Source organism: Falco naumanni, chromosome 8 (genome assembly GCF_017639655.2).
Source record: "Falco naumanni isolate bFalNau1 chromosome 8, bFalNau1.pat, whole genome shotgun sequence".
In the NCBI taxonomy this organism is placed as follows: Eukaryota; Metazoa; Chordata; class Aves; order Falconiformes; family Falconidae; genus Falco; species Falco naumanni.
Window position 1 is genome coordinate 61,090,088 of NC_054061.1, and position 16,646 is coordinate 61,106,733.

General features: G+C 44.3%; 1 protein-coding gene across 1 annotated transcript; it reads right to left on the minus strand.

The window, feature by feature from the left end:
• Nucleotides 1-717: 717 nt before the first annotated feature.
• Nucleotides 718-16,243, minus strand: NEMP2 (nuclear envelope integral membrane protein 2). Its single transcript, XM_040603058.1, has 9 exons — nt 16,119-16,243; nt 13,536-13,651; nt 11,714-11,942; nt 11,471-11,543; nt 10,367-10,460; nt 9,538-9,652; nt 8,658-8,883; nt 6,229-6,405; nt 718-4,064 (listed from the first exon to the last, which is right to left on the minus strand). The coding sequence occupies exons 1-9, from the start codon at nt 16,228-16,230 to the stop codon at nt 3,839-3,841; spliced, it is 1,368 nt and encodes a 455-aa protein (XP_040458992.1). The 5' UTR covers nt 16,231-16,243; the 3' UTR covers nt 718-3,838.
• Between the last annotated feature and the right edge of the window lie 403 nt (nt 16,244-16,646).

Consider the following 16,646-nt stretch of genomic DNA (forward strand, 5'->3'; position numbering starts at 1 on the left):
GCGAACCTAGAGCCTGGGAGCTACTCTTGCACGGCGTTAAAATCCCTTCCGTGATAAATTGTGGCCGTAGGCGCAAATTCCTTTCTGTGGGGTGAGGGGGATGCAGGCCAGCGTGCATCATAAACAGGCTGGTAGGCAAGTGTGCAGGACGTGGTGAGTGGAGGCCAAAACCGGGTTACATTTGTCACCCGGCAGCTCTGAGGTAGAGGCTGCCAAGCGCATGCCACGTCGGCTCATGTGGAAATACTTCCGATATCCATTTGATTAACAAAATACGTTTGCACTACTGCACCTGCCCTATACAGCAGCACGTTTGTCTGGAATTTATCGTTCTCTTAGGTGTAGGACAGCTAAATTTTTACCGTTTGATCCCTTTAACTTGTATGCATACAAAAGCGATGACAGGGAGAGGGTTTTGTGGTGCTGTTCGGATGTAACCGCCAGGCCTCACCTGTCCCCTTAGGAATTTGGCTTTGTGGTGGTTTGGATCTGTCGTGAGTGGAGAGTGGGAGCAGCAGGTTCCTTCAGGGAGATGGATCAGGGTGGAGGCGACACTCCAGTTTTGGAGCAACCGCAGCTAACGCACGGTTACCGTTTCTTAAATCTGCAACAAGGGGGAAAACCTTGGGATGTGAACACACACATTTCCTTGGCTCCTCCTTGTCATAGGTCCTGCTGCTCTGAAGAGAGTAAATGCATAAGGGAGAACCACATAGCTGAAAAATACTTTTATTTAAAAAAAATCTGTAAAGTACAAGACAGTATATTGAGTATGCTGTACAGTGTGAATACAAAATAAATACGAAATTCTGACTTTTTTATAAAAACACTGTGAAACAGAAGATCAATGTAACTCATCCTTCCTTAAGGAAGAAAGGGTTTCTAACAGTTAAGGCAACGGTTTAACATCTAGATGCTGTGCCCAGGTTTTCTGGCTTAACGCTGGGCAGTACTTAAGGTGTGTGTTTCAGTAAACCTGTGTAATCTCCCGCACCACAGCAGCGCTGCGCAAGCGGCCTCGCTGTTGGCAACGTGCTCAAATGGCAGCAGTTGGGTTTGGTGGGGTTTGTTTATGAAATGCTTCCAATGTCAGAACAGACTTAGGAGGATTTTTAAGGCCAGCACCAGCTGCCCACTAGAGTGGTCATCACCTTTCTCATGTTGCTGCACTTCTGTCTTGGATGTACTTAGTAGTGTGCTGCTCTACTTTGGATAGTACTTACCCATTCCTGACAAACGATGGACTTCACAACTCCAAACATGGGCTGATTATTAATTTCCTCCCCCTTCCCCTTGCTGGAGTAGCTGTAGCTGGGTTCTAAATAATGTAGAAAAAGGGACAGTGTCTGAAAAATCTAACTGCCTGGTTTTGGGGGGCTCTTCCAGGTAAAATATTGTCTTAATGTATTATCTGGGCTATTGCATATACATACATATTATGTACTGACGGAAGGATAATCATCGCTACCTCAGTAAAGAGAGGAAATCCAGAAGAATGGTGGGTTTAAGCTAGGACAAACCTGATTCTCCCCCTTGGCCTCAAATCACATGATGGGAATTCTTAGCTAACTACAAAGTACGCTGGAAAAAATGTCTACTTTAGAACATGCAAAACCCATTTAGTATTAAAGACATCTCTTCAAGCATCCTTTTTTGACTAATCCTTAATCATTTTAAGTACTTCATTTTCAGGATGGTGATATAGACAAAGGTATAATAAATCTCTGATCTACAAAGATCATCGTTGGGGGGGCAGACGTGTCCATCCTCCTCCCAAACCATCAAAGATAATGAGGCTTCCCTCCGTTTTCGCAACAGCTAATGCTTCTAGCTGCTTGCTAGCGACAGACCCCCTAAGCCAAGCGTGCCCTCCAGAGTGTGGGTGGGAATTTAACTGGGAATGTGGGAATGCTGTGGTGGCTTTCCTGAGCAGAGCTCTCCTGCTCTGTTCTGGAACGTTGTGGACTTAACGTTTGGAGTGTATTTTGGATCACCTCCTTGACAGGGCTTCTCTCTGCTAAACATGCTATAGGTCCTGCATACGTACTTACAAATTTATGGCACAAAAGGGTGTTAAGCGTCAATTCGCTGTGAAATGGAAGAGTCCCTTTCCAAATGAAGCAGAGTCGAAGCGATATAAAGGAGGAAGGACTGTGTAAGTAAGGCTTTGAAGCACCAGCTCCGAGTCCTGTTCCATACAGAGGCACCCCTGGAATGTAGTATGGCAGCACTTCTTAGCGCTGGTAGAGGAAACAGCTTTTCTCCTTTGTCCATGACGGACAACACGTGCGCTGTCGTGGTTTCTCACCACCGCAGCCATGCTGCTTCTCCAGGCGTGTTGCAAAGAAAAGAGACCCTTTTTAAAGCAAACGTTTCCCGGTCTGATGGGCCCTCCTGGGGAGCTAACTGCTTCCCACCACCGGCAATTCCTGCTGCGTTTGTAAGATCAGACGGTGACAGAATTAATGGTCTTTTGTTTTCTGCAGTTTGGAAGACAGTAAAGGAAAGCAGCAAGGTGAGAACAGAAGAATATCAGGAGAGTTTAAAGAACTAAAGAAGGAAATTACCTCTGCAGGTGGATGAACTGAGGGGACGTGATCTCCTCCCCAGCCTACTACTACGACTGTATCACACAGAAGCTGAAAAGACATCTGTCTCAATTTCTCTCCCTGTTCTTTCCTGTTCCTCCACACACACCTCCCGTGGCAGGTCCCACAGAGGGCTGACGAAAGGGAGGCAGGAGCCAGGTATCCCTCCCTCCTTGTTTTGCCAGGAATTACTCTCCACTCACATTTTACTGAATGAGCAAACTACTGAGTACTCAGAGGATAGCGGAGCTGTATGGGGGTTGTCTGTATTCCCAGTTATGTGGGCCCAGCACCGCTCCAGCCCTGCTGACAGCAGCTCCTCCAGGCAGCTGAAACAGCCTCACTCAGCCTTTGTCTTTTCTGGGCCTTGAAAGGGCCAGAAGGGCCAGCAGCACCCATCCGAGGCAAGGAGACTTCGTGAAACTTTCAGTGAAACTGAAAGCATTAGTAAAATTACAGTTCGGAATGGAAATCCTCTCCTCGATCATCTGCAGCTATCGGAGATGGAGCAGCAGAGGACTGAAGAAAGGTTCAGCAGACAGACCCGTAGAACAGGGAAGAAAAGTGAGTATGTGAAGAAACAAGGACACGGAAGGAACACAGAGCAGTACAACTAGAGCAAAGACCAAAACCGATACACGAGTAGAGGGTGAAAAGTCAGGCAGGGTTCTGAAGAGTAAAAGGAGCTTAAAATAAATGTGGAGAGGCAAATGAAGCTAACAGACAGCAAGCCTAGTCAGAGGAGCAAACAAATCTCGTTCACCTGTGTTAACTCTCTATTGATCCTTAGCACTGGAACATCTCACTAAGAGTAGTTAATCAGCACACTAGCAGCATTAATAAATTGTTGACACATAGGGTACTCAATAGAGTATTAATAATGGCTTCTCCTCGCTCTAGTGCTCAGTACAGAGCACCTGACAATGAAAAGGACCTAAACAGATTCTCTATTTTCTGGAGGTAATATCCTTGGAAAACCCAAGCATCCCGGTGGGACAGGCTGCTGCCAGTACTTGCTTTGGAAATAAGCAAGGCTTACTTCCCCAGTTAAACTATCAATAGCGTGAGAGTCCTCTTCACTTGAACAGCCCCTGTGGTTTCCTTCTGTGTGATTCGGGAAATGTTTTTTTCAAAAATCCTTGTTTGTCCCCCAGCAACCACCAGAAAGCACCAAGCATGAGTTCTTGGTCTGCATCCTTCCTTTCCAGGATGAATGTGTTTTCCCTCCCTTCTTGGTTATTTCCCAAAGCTCAGAGCACCTCAGTAGCATATGGAAATGCAATTTGTTGATGCCTTTCATCTTCATCCTCCTCATCTCCTTCGTGGATGGAATTGGCTGGATCATCTTGCTGAGATTCTGCCCTTGTCTCGAAGAGCTGCTCTTCCAGGAACAAGCTCCCAATGCCGTATTCCTCATCGTGGGCCTTTGCCTCTGCATGTGAGATATGGGGAGATCCCAGAACAAAAGCTGCAAACCTGTTAAGATTTTTAAAGGGAGAAGTGATCAGCTGAGAAATGAAAAAAAAACCCGCTGTAAATGCAGGAGATGCTGCCAATTAAGCAGGGATGTTGTAAGGACATGTCCCCCGGCAGTGCGAATGAGGAGAAGCTGCGGCATGAGCTAGGGAGTCCTGAACAGCAGAGTAAATCACAACAGATGGCAGTGACCCTAAACGTTTGTTTTCCTGCCTCATCTTTTCAGTCTTCAGTCTTTTCTATATAAGTAACTTGCTCTTCTGGAGGCCATCTGCAAGGTCTTGTGACTAAGCAAGATCTAACTTGGTTTTCACATCTTGTCAGTACTCGTGGGGTAATCCAGAGTAAGCATTGGTACAGTTGGATAGGTGGTATTTCAGCTTCTGAAAATAAATTAAAGCTGTTGCAGCATATCTGAGACAAAGGCTGTAAGAATTCAGGTAAGTTGACTTTGCTGTGAAAGGAAACATGGTGAGAACTTCACATTCCTACACTGCTGTGCTATCTATCACCTTGCTTTTCATACTGCATGCGCGCCCCAGGCAAGCTGAGCTTAAGTCTTGCCAACGAATTCCTGCTTTTGGTGAACCTGGAGCTGCAGGAATTCTGCAGCTGCTCCAAGGCAATGCCAAACTGGAGGTCTGGCAGAACAGAGCATGAACGAGCACTGCCCCTGCATTTCAGTCCGCCACAAACCTTAACTTTCAGTGGACGGCTACGTTGAAGAGAGAGAAGGGAGCTGGAGGTTTCTGGCAAGCATGTGGAAACAGACGGCGGTTCTGACACCTGGGTAAGTGTCGACAGCATCAGAGAAATGCAAGAAAAAGGAAGTGCAGCTACATTCTGGAGTTCTGGTAAACTGATCAATAATTTACATTTTAGACTTAACATTTCTGTGAGATGAATGTTGTCACCTCGTTCTTCTTGGAAGCACTGTTAGTCTAAATGGAGAACAGCACTGGGCTGGCTGTTTTACAGGTTTGCCTTGTGTTGAACTGTCTTCTGATTCTTAATGGAAGCTTGGAGGGGTACTCGACTGTAAATCAGACCCCCGTTGGTTGTCCTTTCCGTTATTGTATTTTTATAGTGAACAGTTTATAAGAACTGTATTAACTAAGTGATGGCTAGAAAATACGTGTCTCAGCTGTTTGTTTTGTGCATTTGGCAGTATTTTGTTTTACAATACTGCAGTGAGTTTTCACTTTTTATATCTTTCAATCATGTTACAGAATGAAAGTAGCTTAGAAAATAAGATGGTTTAACAGGAAATCTATAAAACCTGGCAGAGAGGCTGTCTGTGTGTGCCCGCCCAAGGAAGATGAAGGTTCTGAAACTAGTTTTAACTTTTTATTGATTAAATTCCAAGCTGACTGGGGCCCCTTTGAAATTGTGACACTTGGGTTCTGTGGCAAAGGCCAAGTCTTTGTGGCTGGCTAATATGTGAAACTCTGCTTCTGCTATCTTGCAGTTTTGGTTTTGATGGAAATACGCTGCTATTATTAATTTTATATTCTGCAAGATTTTCTGGCTGTACTTAACCTAAGCCTTTCCAACCCATATTTGTCTTAAGTTTGTCTCTTAAGCTCTATCTGAAGTAGCTCTTCTGCTATACTTCCTAGGTGCAGGCATCAGTTTCTTTGTATTCTTAGATATTGGTTGATACTTCAAGTAACAGGATGCCTTGGCTGTGCGGGTTTGCAGTTGGAGAGCTTCATACAGGTAAATTTGAGCATGTATCTTCAACCTGCCCCAATTTTACACAATGCAAAAGTGTACTGCTCTTTAAACTGAAGAAAGGAGCGTTTCACTGGTTAGACAGCCACCTGGGTGGCTGTGTAGGAACTTACAGAGGCACTGTAGGAAACCTGTAAGTTTAAGGAAAGCTGCCATTACCACGAATTACCCGTGAACATCTGCAAACTCTCAGAGTAATTTATGGTCGGGGAGGAACAAGCTGGGGGTTTAATACTACCAGCAAGTAATATCCTTGAGAGGTGTGGCCGTGGTCTTTAGTGGGATTGCTCAAGAAGATAAAGCTCCCGGCATGTCTGACTGCGTGCAAGATAAACGCACCTGGAACAGTGCCTGAAGTAGCATTTGGGTCCGCTGTGCAGCAGCATCTGTGCAGTGCGTTCCCTGTTTTAGAGAAGCCAGAAATTCTTACCTTTGTGGGGACTGGAGTTTGGATACAGCTAACCACGATGGGAAGTCAGGGTTCCTGCAGAATGAGCGGAGCTCCTCCAGAGCTCTGATCGTTTCTGTTTCACCTTGCTCGCGATACTCCTCTTCAGTAAGCCATTTAAACACTAACTTTTTTGATTTAAAGCGATTCTTCATTTTTCTGGAAATGAAATGAAAACAATTAGTATTTCTGAAGTCTTCTGGCACATAATTATTGTCTGTCCTTTTTCTCTACTACCTGCTATTAACACGCTTTAACCACCTTTATCCTTTTAAGACAAGCTACATTCTTGCATCAACATTTTATAGGAGGAGAAATCTAATGTTTACTAGCCTGTTTACCTCAGGTCTTCACCAAAGTTGTAGAATTCCACAGAATGGTATCTAATGAGCTTTTGATCACGTCCTTGTTGTGTACGCACGGACTAAAATCTCACAGAATTAAATAGATGGCTGCTTGCTCAGCCATTTTTAGGTGCAATATGCAAAATGTGTCTGTGCAGACATGGGCTGAATCAAAACCCAGTCTGCATATGTAACATCAAAGATAAGCAATGCTCCAAGTCTGTTATGAGTTGTTCATGTTGTTTACTAGATCGCTTCTCTTAAATCTTGCTTTAAATTACAAAACTGAGTAGTCTGAGGCCAAAATGTTTACAATCTGATGTTTTTTTAGCTGCTGCATAGCGATGTATAATATAATTAGATATCAATTAGAAAGTGTGCCATGTTCTGTTCCCTTCTGTCGACTGCTTTCAATTTAAATGTTGTGATGAGTTAAGATAAGCAAGGGCTGGATGCCCATAAAACTTTCAGCTCTACATAAAAACACCTGCTCCAACCAGCAGCATTCAACTTTACTCCTTACTTCCCTGCAAAGCAAGAATGAACTGTAGCCCTCGTTCAGCTCAAATGGCAAAGGTCTTGCTGGCTCAGTGGAATCTACTGAGCTTAAAAACAAGTAACGCAAGATTCTTAATTATTTTGATACATCTGGTGCTCTCCACTGTGTACCTGGCATCGTGGCCTCACAGTTGGGTGCTACTGCTTAGTGTTTTGAAACAGAAAAAAACCCAACCCTGTTATTCCCATAAGAGAGATTTGTAGACCTGTATTTTGGCTTTATAGAAGCATGAGTTCATGGTGGGGGGGTGGGGAAGAGATCCACATGGAGAACAAACAACAGTGTTTCAGGGTAAAACAGGTATGTTCTGACTTCTGTGAACTCGTAGCCAAATCTTCCTGATTTCAGAGTGAGCTGAGCCTGCTCACATCAGGTCAGTATTGGTCCTATACGTTGCCTTTGAAACAGCCGGTGCTCATCAGCTGCAGGCAAAAATCAGACTGTAACATACGATAAATTCTACCTAATATAAAAAAGCTTTAACGCAGTCCACAATTCAACATCTAAAAAGAGCACAAGAGCACAACGGCACGTTCTTAAAAACTAAAAAATGTGTAAAAGGCTAAGACGAAAAAATTATTTGGTTTTTATTCTTTTGCTTATGCCAGTTCTAGCCTTTGCCTCTTCCTGGTGTTCTGCAGTTCAGCAGAAGTCCACAGGTACGGCTCTGCGCTAAAGACTTCTTAACCTGGATGCCATCACTGAAGGTAAAAAACAGATGTAAGTTGGCAGGACTTCTTAAAATCTTCATTTGAGAGTTTTATTTGTGATAAAACACGCTTCAAACTCAAGGATGAGCAAACATGTTGTTCCCATGTTGCTAAGCAAAGTACTTAGCAAACTAAGGTCTACATATTGCAAGCAGTTCCCGTTCCAAATGCCACAATATAAATGGGGCTCCGGAGTACGGGGGACTGTCTCCGCAGCGGTAACAGACTGTTGCCATGAATTAAAGGTAGACATGTACATCTAGGACAATCACCTTGGAAAGCTAGACTCAATGGAAACCATTATTTTTTTGGACACGGGTTTTTAATCTCTGAAGTCTACACTATCTAACCGACACAGACTATCGCTTTTTAACGTCTGCTTCTCGGTGATAGTGCACTGGTTTATCCTGTAAGATTCAGTACGAGTTAACCCGCAGATCGTCTCACCGCACATGCAGCCAAGGCAGCACTGCTACCATCTAATCAATCAACCAAACAAATGTTTTGGTTACCATTTGCTGCAGACTAGAAGGTGCTACATTTGTACTAAAGAGCACAGTCATATTTCTCTGTTCTCCATACAACAAAACTTGTGTTTAACACTGCCGAATGGAAAATATTTACATTCTGGTGTCTCAGGGCTTTAAACCTTTTCTATTGCAGCTTTACATCTAGTAAAAATATGAATTAGTACTAGAAATTCATAAATAGTTATTGAAGCGTAAGGGTTTTCTCCTTATTAGCCCCCAGGATTTCCTTGTGACACAGGGACTCGGACATTCATAAATACATACAAACCTGCCTATGTGCCTAGCAGCACCGAGCGGGTAATGCAGGCCTTTTGAACAGAGGCTGACTGCTATTACTGCATATGCAACTTGAGGTATGGTGACACCACAATAAATCAACACAAAGGCTGTTAATTGTAGCGTCCACGTGAATAAGGTGATGCTCAGTTCAGTGGTAAGCGGTCCATGCTGATAGCAAGCAGCAAAGCTGGTAATTCCAACAGCCAGAAAATACCCTGTAGAAACAGAAAAGAAGGACATGGAGAAAAATATGCAACCCACCCATACAAATTGCATTAGTTTGCTTCACAAAGCTTGCAACTGCTGAGTAGCATAGCCTTCTGTGTCTTGTCTTATAGATAGCTGCATTGTTGTATGTGCTTTATGTTTCAAAAGTGTGCAGAGAGTTCACAAGGTGATCTACAAACAGCCTTTAGCTAATGCTGTGAGCTGCACGTGAATTCTCCCAGTGCAAGATTGCAAGAACGCTGAGGCAGGTGCTGGATCGATAGGTCTGTCAGCCCCTGCAGCCACAGCCAGTTAGCAATTTAGGCATCCAGATCCAGCAAAATACAAACCAGCGTAGCTGCCCTTTTGCTGTTACAGGGAAAGTAGGTAATGGCGAATCGATGAACAAATAATCCAGCCAAAATCTGCTCTTAAAGCTGCTACTGGCCCACTCTATCATAAATTCCTTATTTAACGATACACGGTGAGTAAATGCTCATTTGAGTGGATCAGGAACCTTTCGAATACTCCCAACATCCATGGCTTAGGAGAAAAAAGTACTCCATAAATAAGTCACTTGATTTTGGTTTTTATGGGCAAGTATTCATCTAGCCACTAAATTTCGGCAAAATCTGCAGCACTTTTTTTGATAATTTTCTTACCCAGCAAGTAGTTTCTGTGTTCAGACCACAACCACTGCGTATTCTCTTTGAAGCAGTAAATAAAATAGAGGGAGAACATCCAGCAGCCACCCATTAAGATCCAGAAGGTACTGCGCTGGAAATTTAAAAAAACCCACATTTTAACAAAACTTTAAAATTATCGAAAAATTTCAAGTCAGAATCAGGACCATTGTCGGCAAGGGAACTCCCAAACAAAATTGGATGTGGTATTTGGTAGACCTACAGGGCTTATGATTTGTGTTAAGACTTCCACTGCACAGTGCTCTGCATGCTACAACTCAGCAATACCAATTTTAAGTGGAGCAACTGTACCTCTGTATTTGTGTATCGTGTTCCTATGCCATGGTGTAAGCTTATTGCAGTGTATTCCCAATTAACGTATCTCAGCAATATTGTGGGAATGCACAGACTTTGTAAAAGTAAAGGAAAAATTCACATCTGCCTTGCAATTAATCGTCTCTGGTGAACGGAAGAGAATCTGTCCCAGTTGCTACTAAAACTACATTTTGATTTAGATTGATTCATAGCTTCAAAAGTAAGCTTAGCTCTGGTCCCATGAAAATTATATATCTTTCAGAATAAACCCTCTTGTACATCAGCAATCTGTTGTTGGGTTTAAACTCAGGAGCAAGCTAACTAGAATTTAGATTCTGACCTATTTATATTTACTTGACACAAGCAAAGCTGCAGTCATTTCAGTGCAGTTACCTGGCCACAAAAACACAGCAAGGTCAGAATCTGGCTCTGTACTCTCCACTTCCTATATTATGATGTTGATTATTATTTTGTCTAGTAAGTGCAGATTTACCCTTGGAATAAACCTTTTAAGTGTCAACAGGACAAAGACTAGCAGAGCAAGAACACCCAGTATTATTCCAGAAAGGTAAAAGAACTTGGTACTCCTGTAAGAAAAGAGAGAATACAGTGAGAAGTATGATTTGTAATTGGTTAAGATGCCAACATTTGTAAAAACAGCAGTGATCTTCAAAAAGTACTTAATGCAGCTGTAAGTTAAGAACCGCAGTTACATGGTCAACAGACCCACTTCAGATACTAAATTTGTGTAAGGAAAAATTCCCAACGGATACTCAAGGTCACTGGAGTTGTTACAGGCTAGGAAATAGTGTTGAGTTTTTTAAAGCTCACACTATTTCTGATTTCACTGACCTTCTAGTTTCTAGTAATTTCATTTTCTTCCATGTACCGATATAGTTCTGTACGGCAAGAAAAGTTTTATTTTTTTGAATTTAAAATGCAAAAAAACCCTCCACAAACCCACAATTTTTTTTCTAAGCTTATGCATTTATGAAGTCTGACTTTCAGAGTTAACTCTATTAAACCTACTGCTCTCTGCTTGTTTTCAAGGTGTCTCCTGACAATTAATTTGTGACTCACTTTGCTTTGAAGTCATGGGCCACATGTTTTGCTACAACAATTAAGTACCCTCCCTTACATGCTATGCAAAACGTGCATCAAAAGAATGATGGGGCAAGGCTGGCACAAAGGTGGAGGCAGACGAGGCCCCACGTAGCCTCATCTGAAGCAGTTCTCCATGCAGGAAGGCACCACTGACCACACACGCAGCATTATTTAGCATTCAGCTAACCTCACTCACTGGTTTACACAACAGAGAAGAAGTTTTTCTGAATCAACACTGAGTATTGTCTTGGTGTTGCCCTGTGCAGGAAGCTTGGATACAAGGACCCTAACACAGCTAAGTGATTAATAAGAGTGCAGCACTCCAACGTATGTCACAATCTGTCCAAACACAAATCGTATGAAGAGGTTTTAAATATATGTTCAGTTTCCTTATTTCAGTTTCCCAAAGAACCACCTCTTTAGCTTAGAAAACAGACCAAAGATTCACACAGGCTTTGGGAAAGAAGGTCAAAAAACAGCAGCTAGCACTCACCTGCTCAGGCTGTTTGCAAAATGGAACAGAAAAATTCCAGCTATAAACAAAAACAAGAGCCTTCCATCTAGCACTAAAAAAAGGGGGGAAAAACAGAAATGGACTTTAGACTAATTAAACCTGAAATTCTGATTATATAAAATATCAATAGAAAAGTCGCAAGCTTCTTACAGAAGAGATGGTACATTCAGTAACACTGGCAGACTGAACTATCTAATCTGAACTGAAAGACTCGCTACTTACTTTCTCGTTCCACACGCACAGTGTACGGTTTGGTTTTGAAGGGCTGTATTTTAAAACAAATATCCTCTCCATATTGTTTTATGCGTATGGAAGTTTCCGTGGATGTCTCCGGTTTCCAGAAGATTTGAACAGCACATGCAGCAAACTCAAAAACAGTTTCTGAATTACGACAGTTGCTTTTTTCTGAAATAGGCTCAAAGGTGAACACTTCTCTGCTGTTAACTTTCACCTAAAACCAAACAAGAATACACAGAGAAGCAGCTCAGATTCATGGCTTTATTTTGGTTTTCTGAACTATGCAGCATATAAGCCATGTATGAGACAACGAAAATCAATCAGTATAGAGAGCTTGAGAATAAAATGCTAGTGCAATTCATAATTGTTTAACATTAGTTATTTATATTATGCAAAGATTAATTGTTTAGGCCTTGCAAGGTAATCCAGAGAATTCAATGCCAGCAACATTCTATGGAAGGGCCTCAAACCCATCCAAAAGCTTGGTGAGTTTGGTTTTACCATAACACATGCCCACACACCAGCAGTATTTGTAAACATTACCAGTAATATTTGACTACAGTTTCTTTTATGGATGCTCATACGCTTCCCCATTCCCCCCCTGAACCGTAAGAAATAGGACTTTCTTTTCTTGTGGTTAATAATGCAGTCTTCATGTTAGGGACAGAAGAGCGATAAGGAAAATGAGGAGTATCATAACTAGAAATTTAAATACAAGCATGTTCCTGTTGGGTATTTTGGGGGTTCTTGCTAGTTCCTAGCACCCTCCGCCACCACCCTGGTAAAAGATCTCATCCATCTTCTGAGATGGGATCACCTTCCTAAAGATTGTGATTCATTGTGAGCTCTCAGTCAGGGCCTGCTAGACAACAAAGACCCATCTACAAAAAAGTGATGCAACAGGTAATAAACCAGGCTTCTACTGGGAGAAGAGGCAACATGTTAGCAAGCAATTTGTTGTGGGAAAAATCGGAACTTCCTGCTATTAAACATTTACTCCAGGAAAGTGTGTGTGACTGCTGGAGGCTCTGGCCACCTGAAGTCTGCTACCGTTCATAAAAACATCCTCAGCATGTTCCTGAGGAAAATAGTCCCGGGAACAGACAGATGTTCTTCTGCCTTATAGCTGAGAGCAAATTCCTCCAACAGAAATGAAGTGGAATGGTTTCCTTCCTTTGTCTGGAGACATGCTTCCCAGGAAAAAAAAAAAAAGGAACCACACAGAGTCTGCTTTTCCTTTAGCTGTTATTGCTTCCACCATAAAGAGATTTTTATATTGTTTCGAGCTAATCTCTAAACATGTTTCTTGCAAGATGACTCTCTGTTACTCAGAAAAACAGAAACACGCTGCTGCTGCTGTTTTTTCATTAGTCACAATCTAATACACCTTGGGTTCCTATACTGTGGCCTGGTGTGCTACAGTGAGTGAGTCACAGAACTGCATTTTATCCTCAAATTTAGAAGCTTTCTAAAGGCGTTTGGTGATAATGCAGTTAACAAGGTTAACAGTGGTCTATCAATAGAAAAGGCGTGTGACAAAATAATACGCAAGTCTGTGCTAATGTTTGTGTGGCATCATACTGTTAGCCTGGTTGACATCCTTCTAATAAAAAGACCAAAACCCACTGTATCCAAAGTGGAGGATCACAATGCTGCATTTTTATCATGGTCCTACCTATACACCGTTCCAACTACTAATGACACGGACACACCACTTTGATCTTGCTAACTGATCATTCACTTTGCTGGCAAAAGTTCACGTGAAATGTGTTGCATAGCTGAATGATCCCCCCAAACAGCCTCTTACCTGAAGAGTTGACCAAACGTACTGCAAGTGAATGGTTCTGTTTTGCATATAGCAGTAGCAGTTTTCATCCTGATTCTGGATGACATCCATTTCCTGCAAAAAGCTACAATTTCTACCTGGGGGAGAGCAGAAAAGTTAATTTTACATATGCATCAAATACAAATGTATAATTTTGTTCCTTTCCATTGTTGTATATGCCGAGGGAATCACAAGCAGCTTGCAGATAACCAAATGTAAAAGCTATGCTGCAGGGTAGCGTGTTCAGTATGATTTAGATGAAAATCCAAATTACTTCCTTAATTTAAAAAAAAAAAAAATTACATTTGAATCAGATAAATTCAAATCAAGTAATTTAGGGCCCAGAGAAAATTGCAAACACCTTTGGAAAAAATAAATGAACTATCTAGGGTGATATTTTTTTTAAAAATGTAATCCATAGAAGATTGGCTTTGGTATCAGTATTTTGATGGCACTGGAATAGAGCCTTTGGGCCAAATTCACTGCTGGCATGAGTGGGTGTAACTCCACTGGAGTCAATGCTTATACCGGTGGTGAATGCAACAATGTGGGAGTCTGAGCAGGTAAACAGGCTTACATATTAAAATAGTCATTTAGCACATGACACAGCTGCTGATTGCAGAAATCATACTCCTCTCCCTCGGAAGCATTTCTAATGTTAAAGAACACAACTTTCTTTTTAAAAACAAATTTTCCTGCCATAGTCCAGCCATGACTGTAGTAAGGCAAATGCACAGATAGCTTGCCATTAAGTCATTTAATTAGGGATGCTAATTGGTCTAACTCTCCTGAAATGTTAGCAAGCCCCTACGATCTTCAGAATCAGGTTGCACTTTTGAGCAGAAATGCACCTAAAAGATTCATGGAGCAAACTTTGAAGAATAACATACATCCTGATCTATATACATGTGTAAAATATACCCTACAGTGCATTACAGCAGTGTTCCAGGAGCATAATTAAAGAGAAGAATAAAGGAAATAATTACAGATCTGAACAGAGGGAATCATCTGGCTCACTGAATAGAAAATGTAGGTCTAAGCCAAGCTCAGTAATAACTGCTAAAACACTGTCATACACTCACAGCAGCACAGTAAGTATGTGCAAAACAGTCTTAATCTGGACGAGGAGATACTGTTTGCAGGTAAAAACCTGCCCTGTCTCTCTACATGGAATCTGAACTTAGGCTAAATTATTTTCTAACCAATTTAATTAAGCCAATGAAAAATACCTGTGTGGATGTTCTTATGTAAGTTTATTGTGTCATTCTAGAATTAAAGTGCCCACAGATGATCCCGCTAAAGTAAATTGGTTTAAACTTAGAATCTGGGCATATTTATTGTGAAAAATCAGCCATCTGATTAATTTTCATCCATGGCAAAACCAGTGGGAGGGCACACAACCCTTCTGACAAGGGCTGGCGGTACCTCTTGACAAGGCACTTCCATAAAAGCCATCAGATGAAGTTGTAAAAGGATTCTTTTGCCTCTGAAGTGCTGCCAACTGACGCAGCAAGCAGGTGAGGCTGGGCACTACCCAGGGCTAGGACCAAGATAATCTGGTGACAGAAAACAGCAATACCCTGGCAGAACCAAAACGCAGCCGAGGTGCCCACAGCATCCCTGCAGGGTGTGTTATGATTTTGTCCCGTCGGATAACCCATCCCACCACGTTAGAAGTGATGTCCTCCATAGCCAACGCCAGCAAATATTTCTTCCCTGCCACCCCCCAAGGTATTTTCTTCAGAAAAAATAATTCCCTTCAAACACAAGATCAGCTCCATAGAGTGAAACATGTCCCAAAAGGAAAAGTGCTTCTGAACTGTGAGATGGAGGATGATTTTGGCTGCTGGGAGGACACACAGAGCGGGCAGTTCCCAAGTTTTGCAATTCGGAGCAGCGGAGAACCGGCACCTGCTGCGGAAGGCAGCAGATGCCCAAGGCTTGGGAACGCCAAGGGAAGGCACGGGGGCTGGGGGCAGTTTGTTGAGTTAATGCATCGCTGCTGCAACTGAGAAAAACCTCTAGGGTCTTCCCTGCTCTCGTTAAAAAAAAAAAAAAAAAAAAAAAAACCAACAAAAAAAAACCCTCTTCCGCACCCACTTCTCCTGAACCACGCCGTGAGGAAGCCCGAGGGAGGCACACAGGCGAGAGCCAGCGCCCCATGCCCGCGGCCCAGCTGAGGGGACGGCAGCGGGCCCCTTGCTCCGCGCCGCTCTCCCGCCCCTGAATGAATATTCTTAGGGGAAATGAACGGAGCCGGGACAAGCCGAAGAAAACTGCAAACAGAAAAGGAGCAAACCGCCTCAGGGGCGCGCCTGGCCGCTGGCAGCCGGCGGCCCCGGCCTCTCCTCAGGGCAGCGCCATTTTGGGCCGCGGCAGAGGCCGGGGCGGCGCGGTACCGGCAGCGGTGGCGCCCGAGGGGAACGCAGGGCAGCCAGCGTGTCCCCCGCGCCTGTCCCGGGGGGCGCGGGGTATGTGTGTGAGGAGCGACCCCCCCGACCCCCGCCTGTGACCCCTCCGGGCAGGGGAAAGGGACCGCCGGGGGCGGGAGGGGAAGGCCAGTACCTGCAGGCGGTGCCGCCCCGGCCAGCGCCAGGAGGAGCAGCCCCAGCCCCAGCCCCAGCCCCAGTGGGACTCGGGGGCGCTGCCAGCAGCCGGGCGGCCGCGGCGGGCTCATGGGGCGGCCGCCGGCTCCGGGAGGGCGGGCTGCGGCAAGGGGAAGGGGCAGGGAAGGGAAGGGAAGGGGCGGCGCGGCCCGGCCCGGCCTGCCCACCGCTCGGGGCCGCGGGAGCCCGGCTCCGGGCAGGGCCTCTGGGGGGCTGCCGCGGCGCGCTCCCGCTGCCCTGCAGCCTGCCTGTGGCATCGCTGCCCTGTGCCTCGGGGCTTCCGCCGACTTCAGCGTGTGCGCTGGAAAGAAAAATACGCGTGTAGCAGCGCAGCGGAACCGTTCCGGCGGCGGTGGCCCTGCCTGGCTGAGCGGCGGGCCCGCTGCCCGCGTGGGTCGGGTACAAATTGGTCCCAAACTGCCGGACAGGCTGTGGTGCTGCCCGGCCTCTGCCCAGGCAGCCGCCCCGCTGAGGCGAGGCGCTGTGG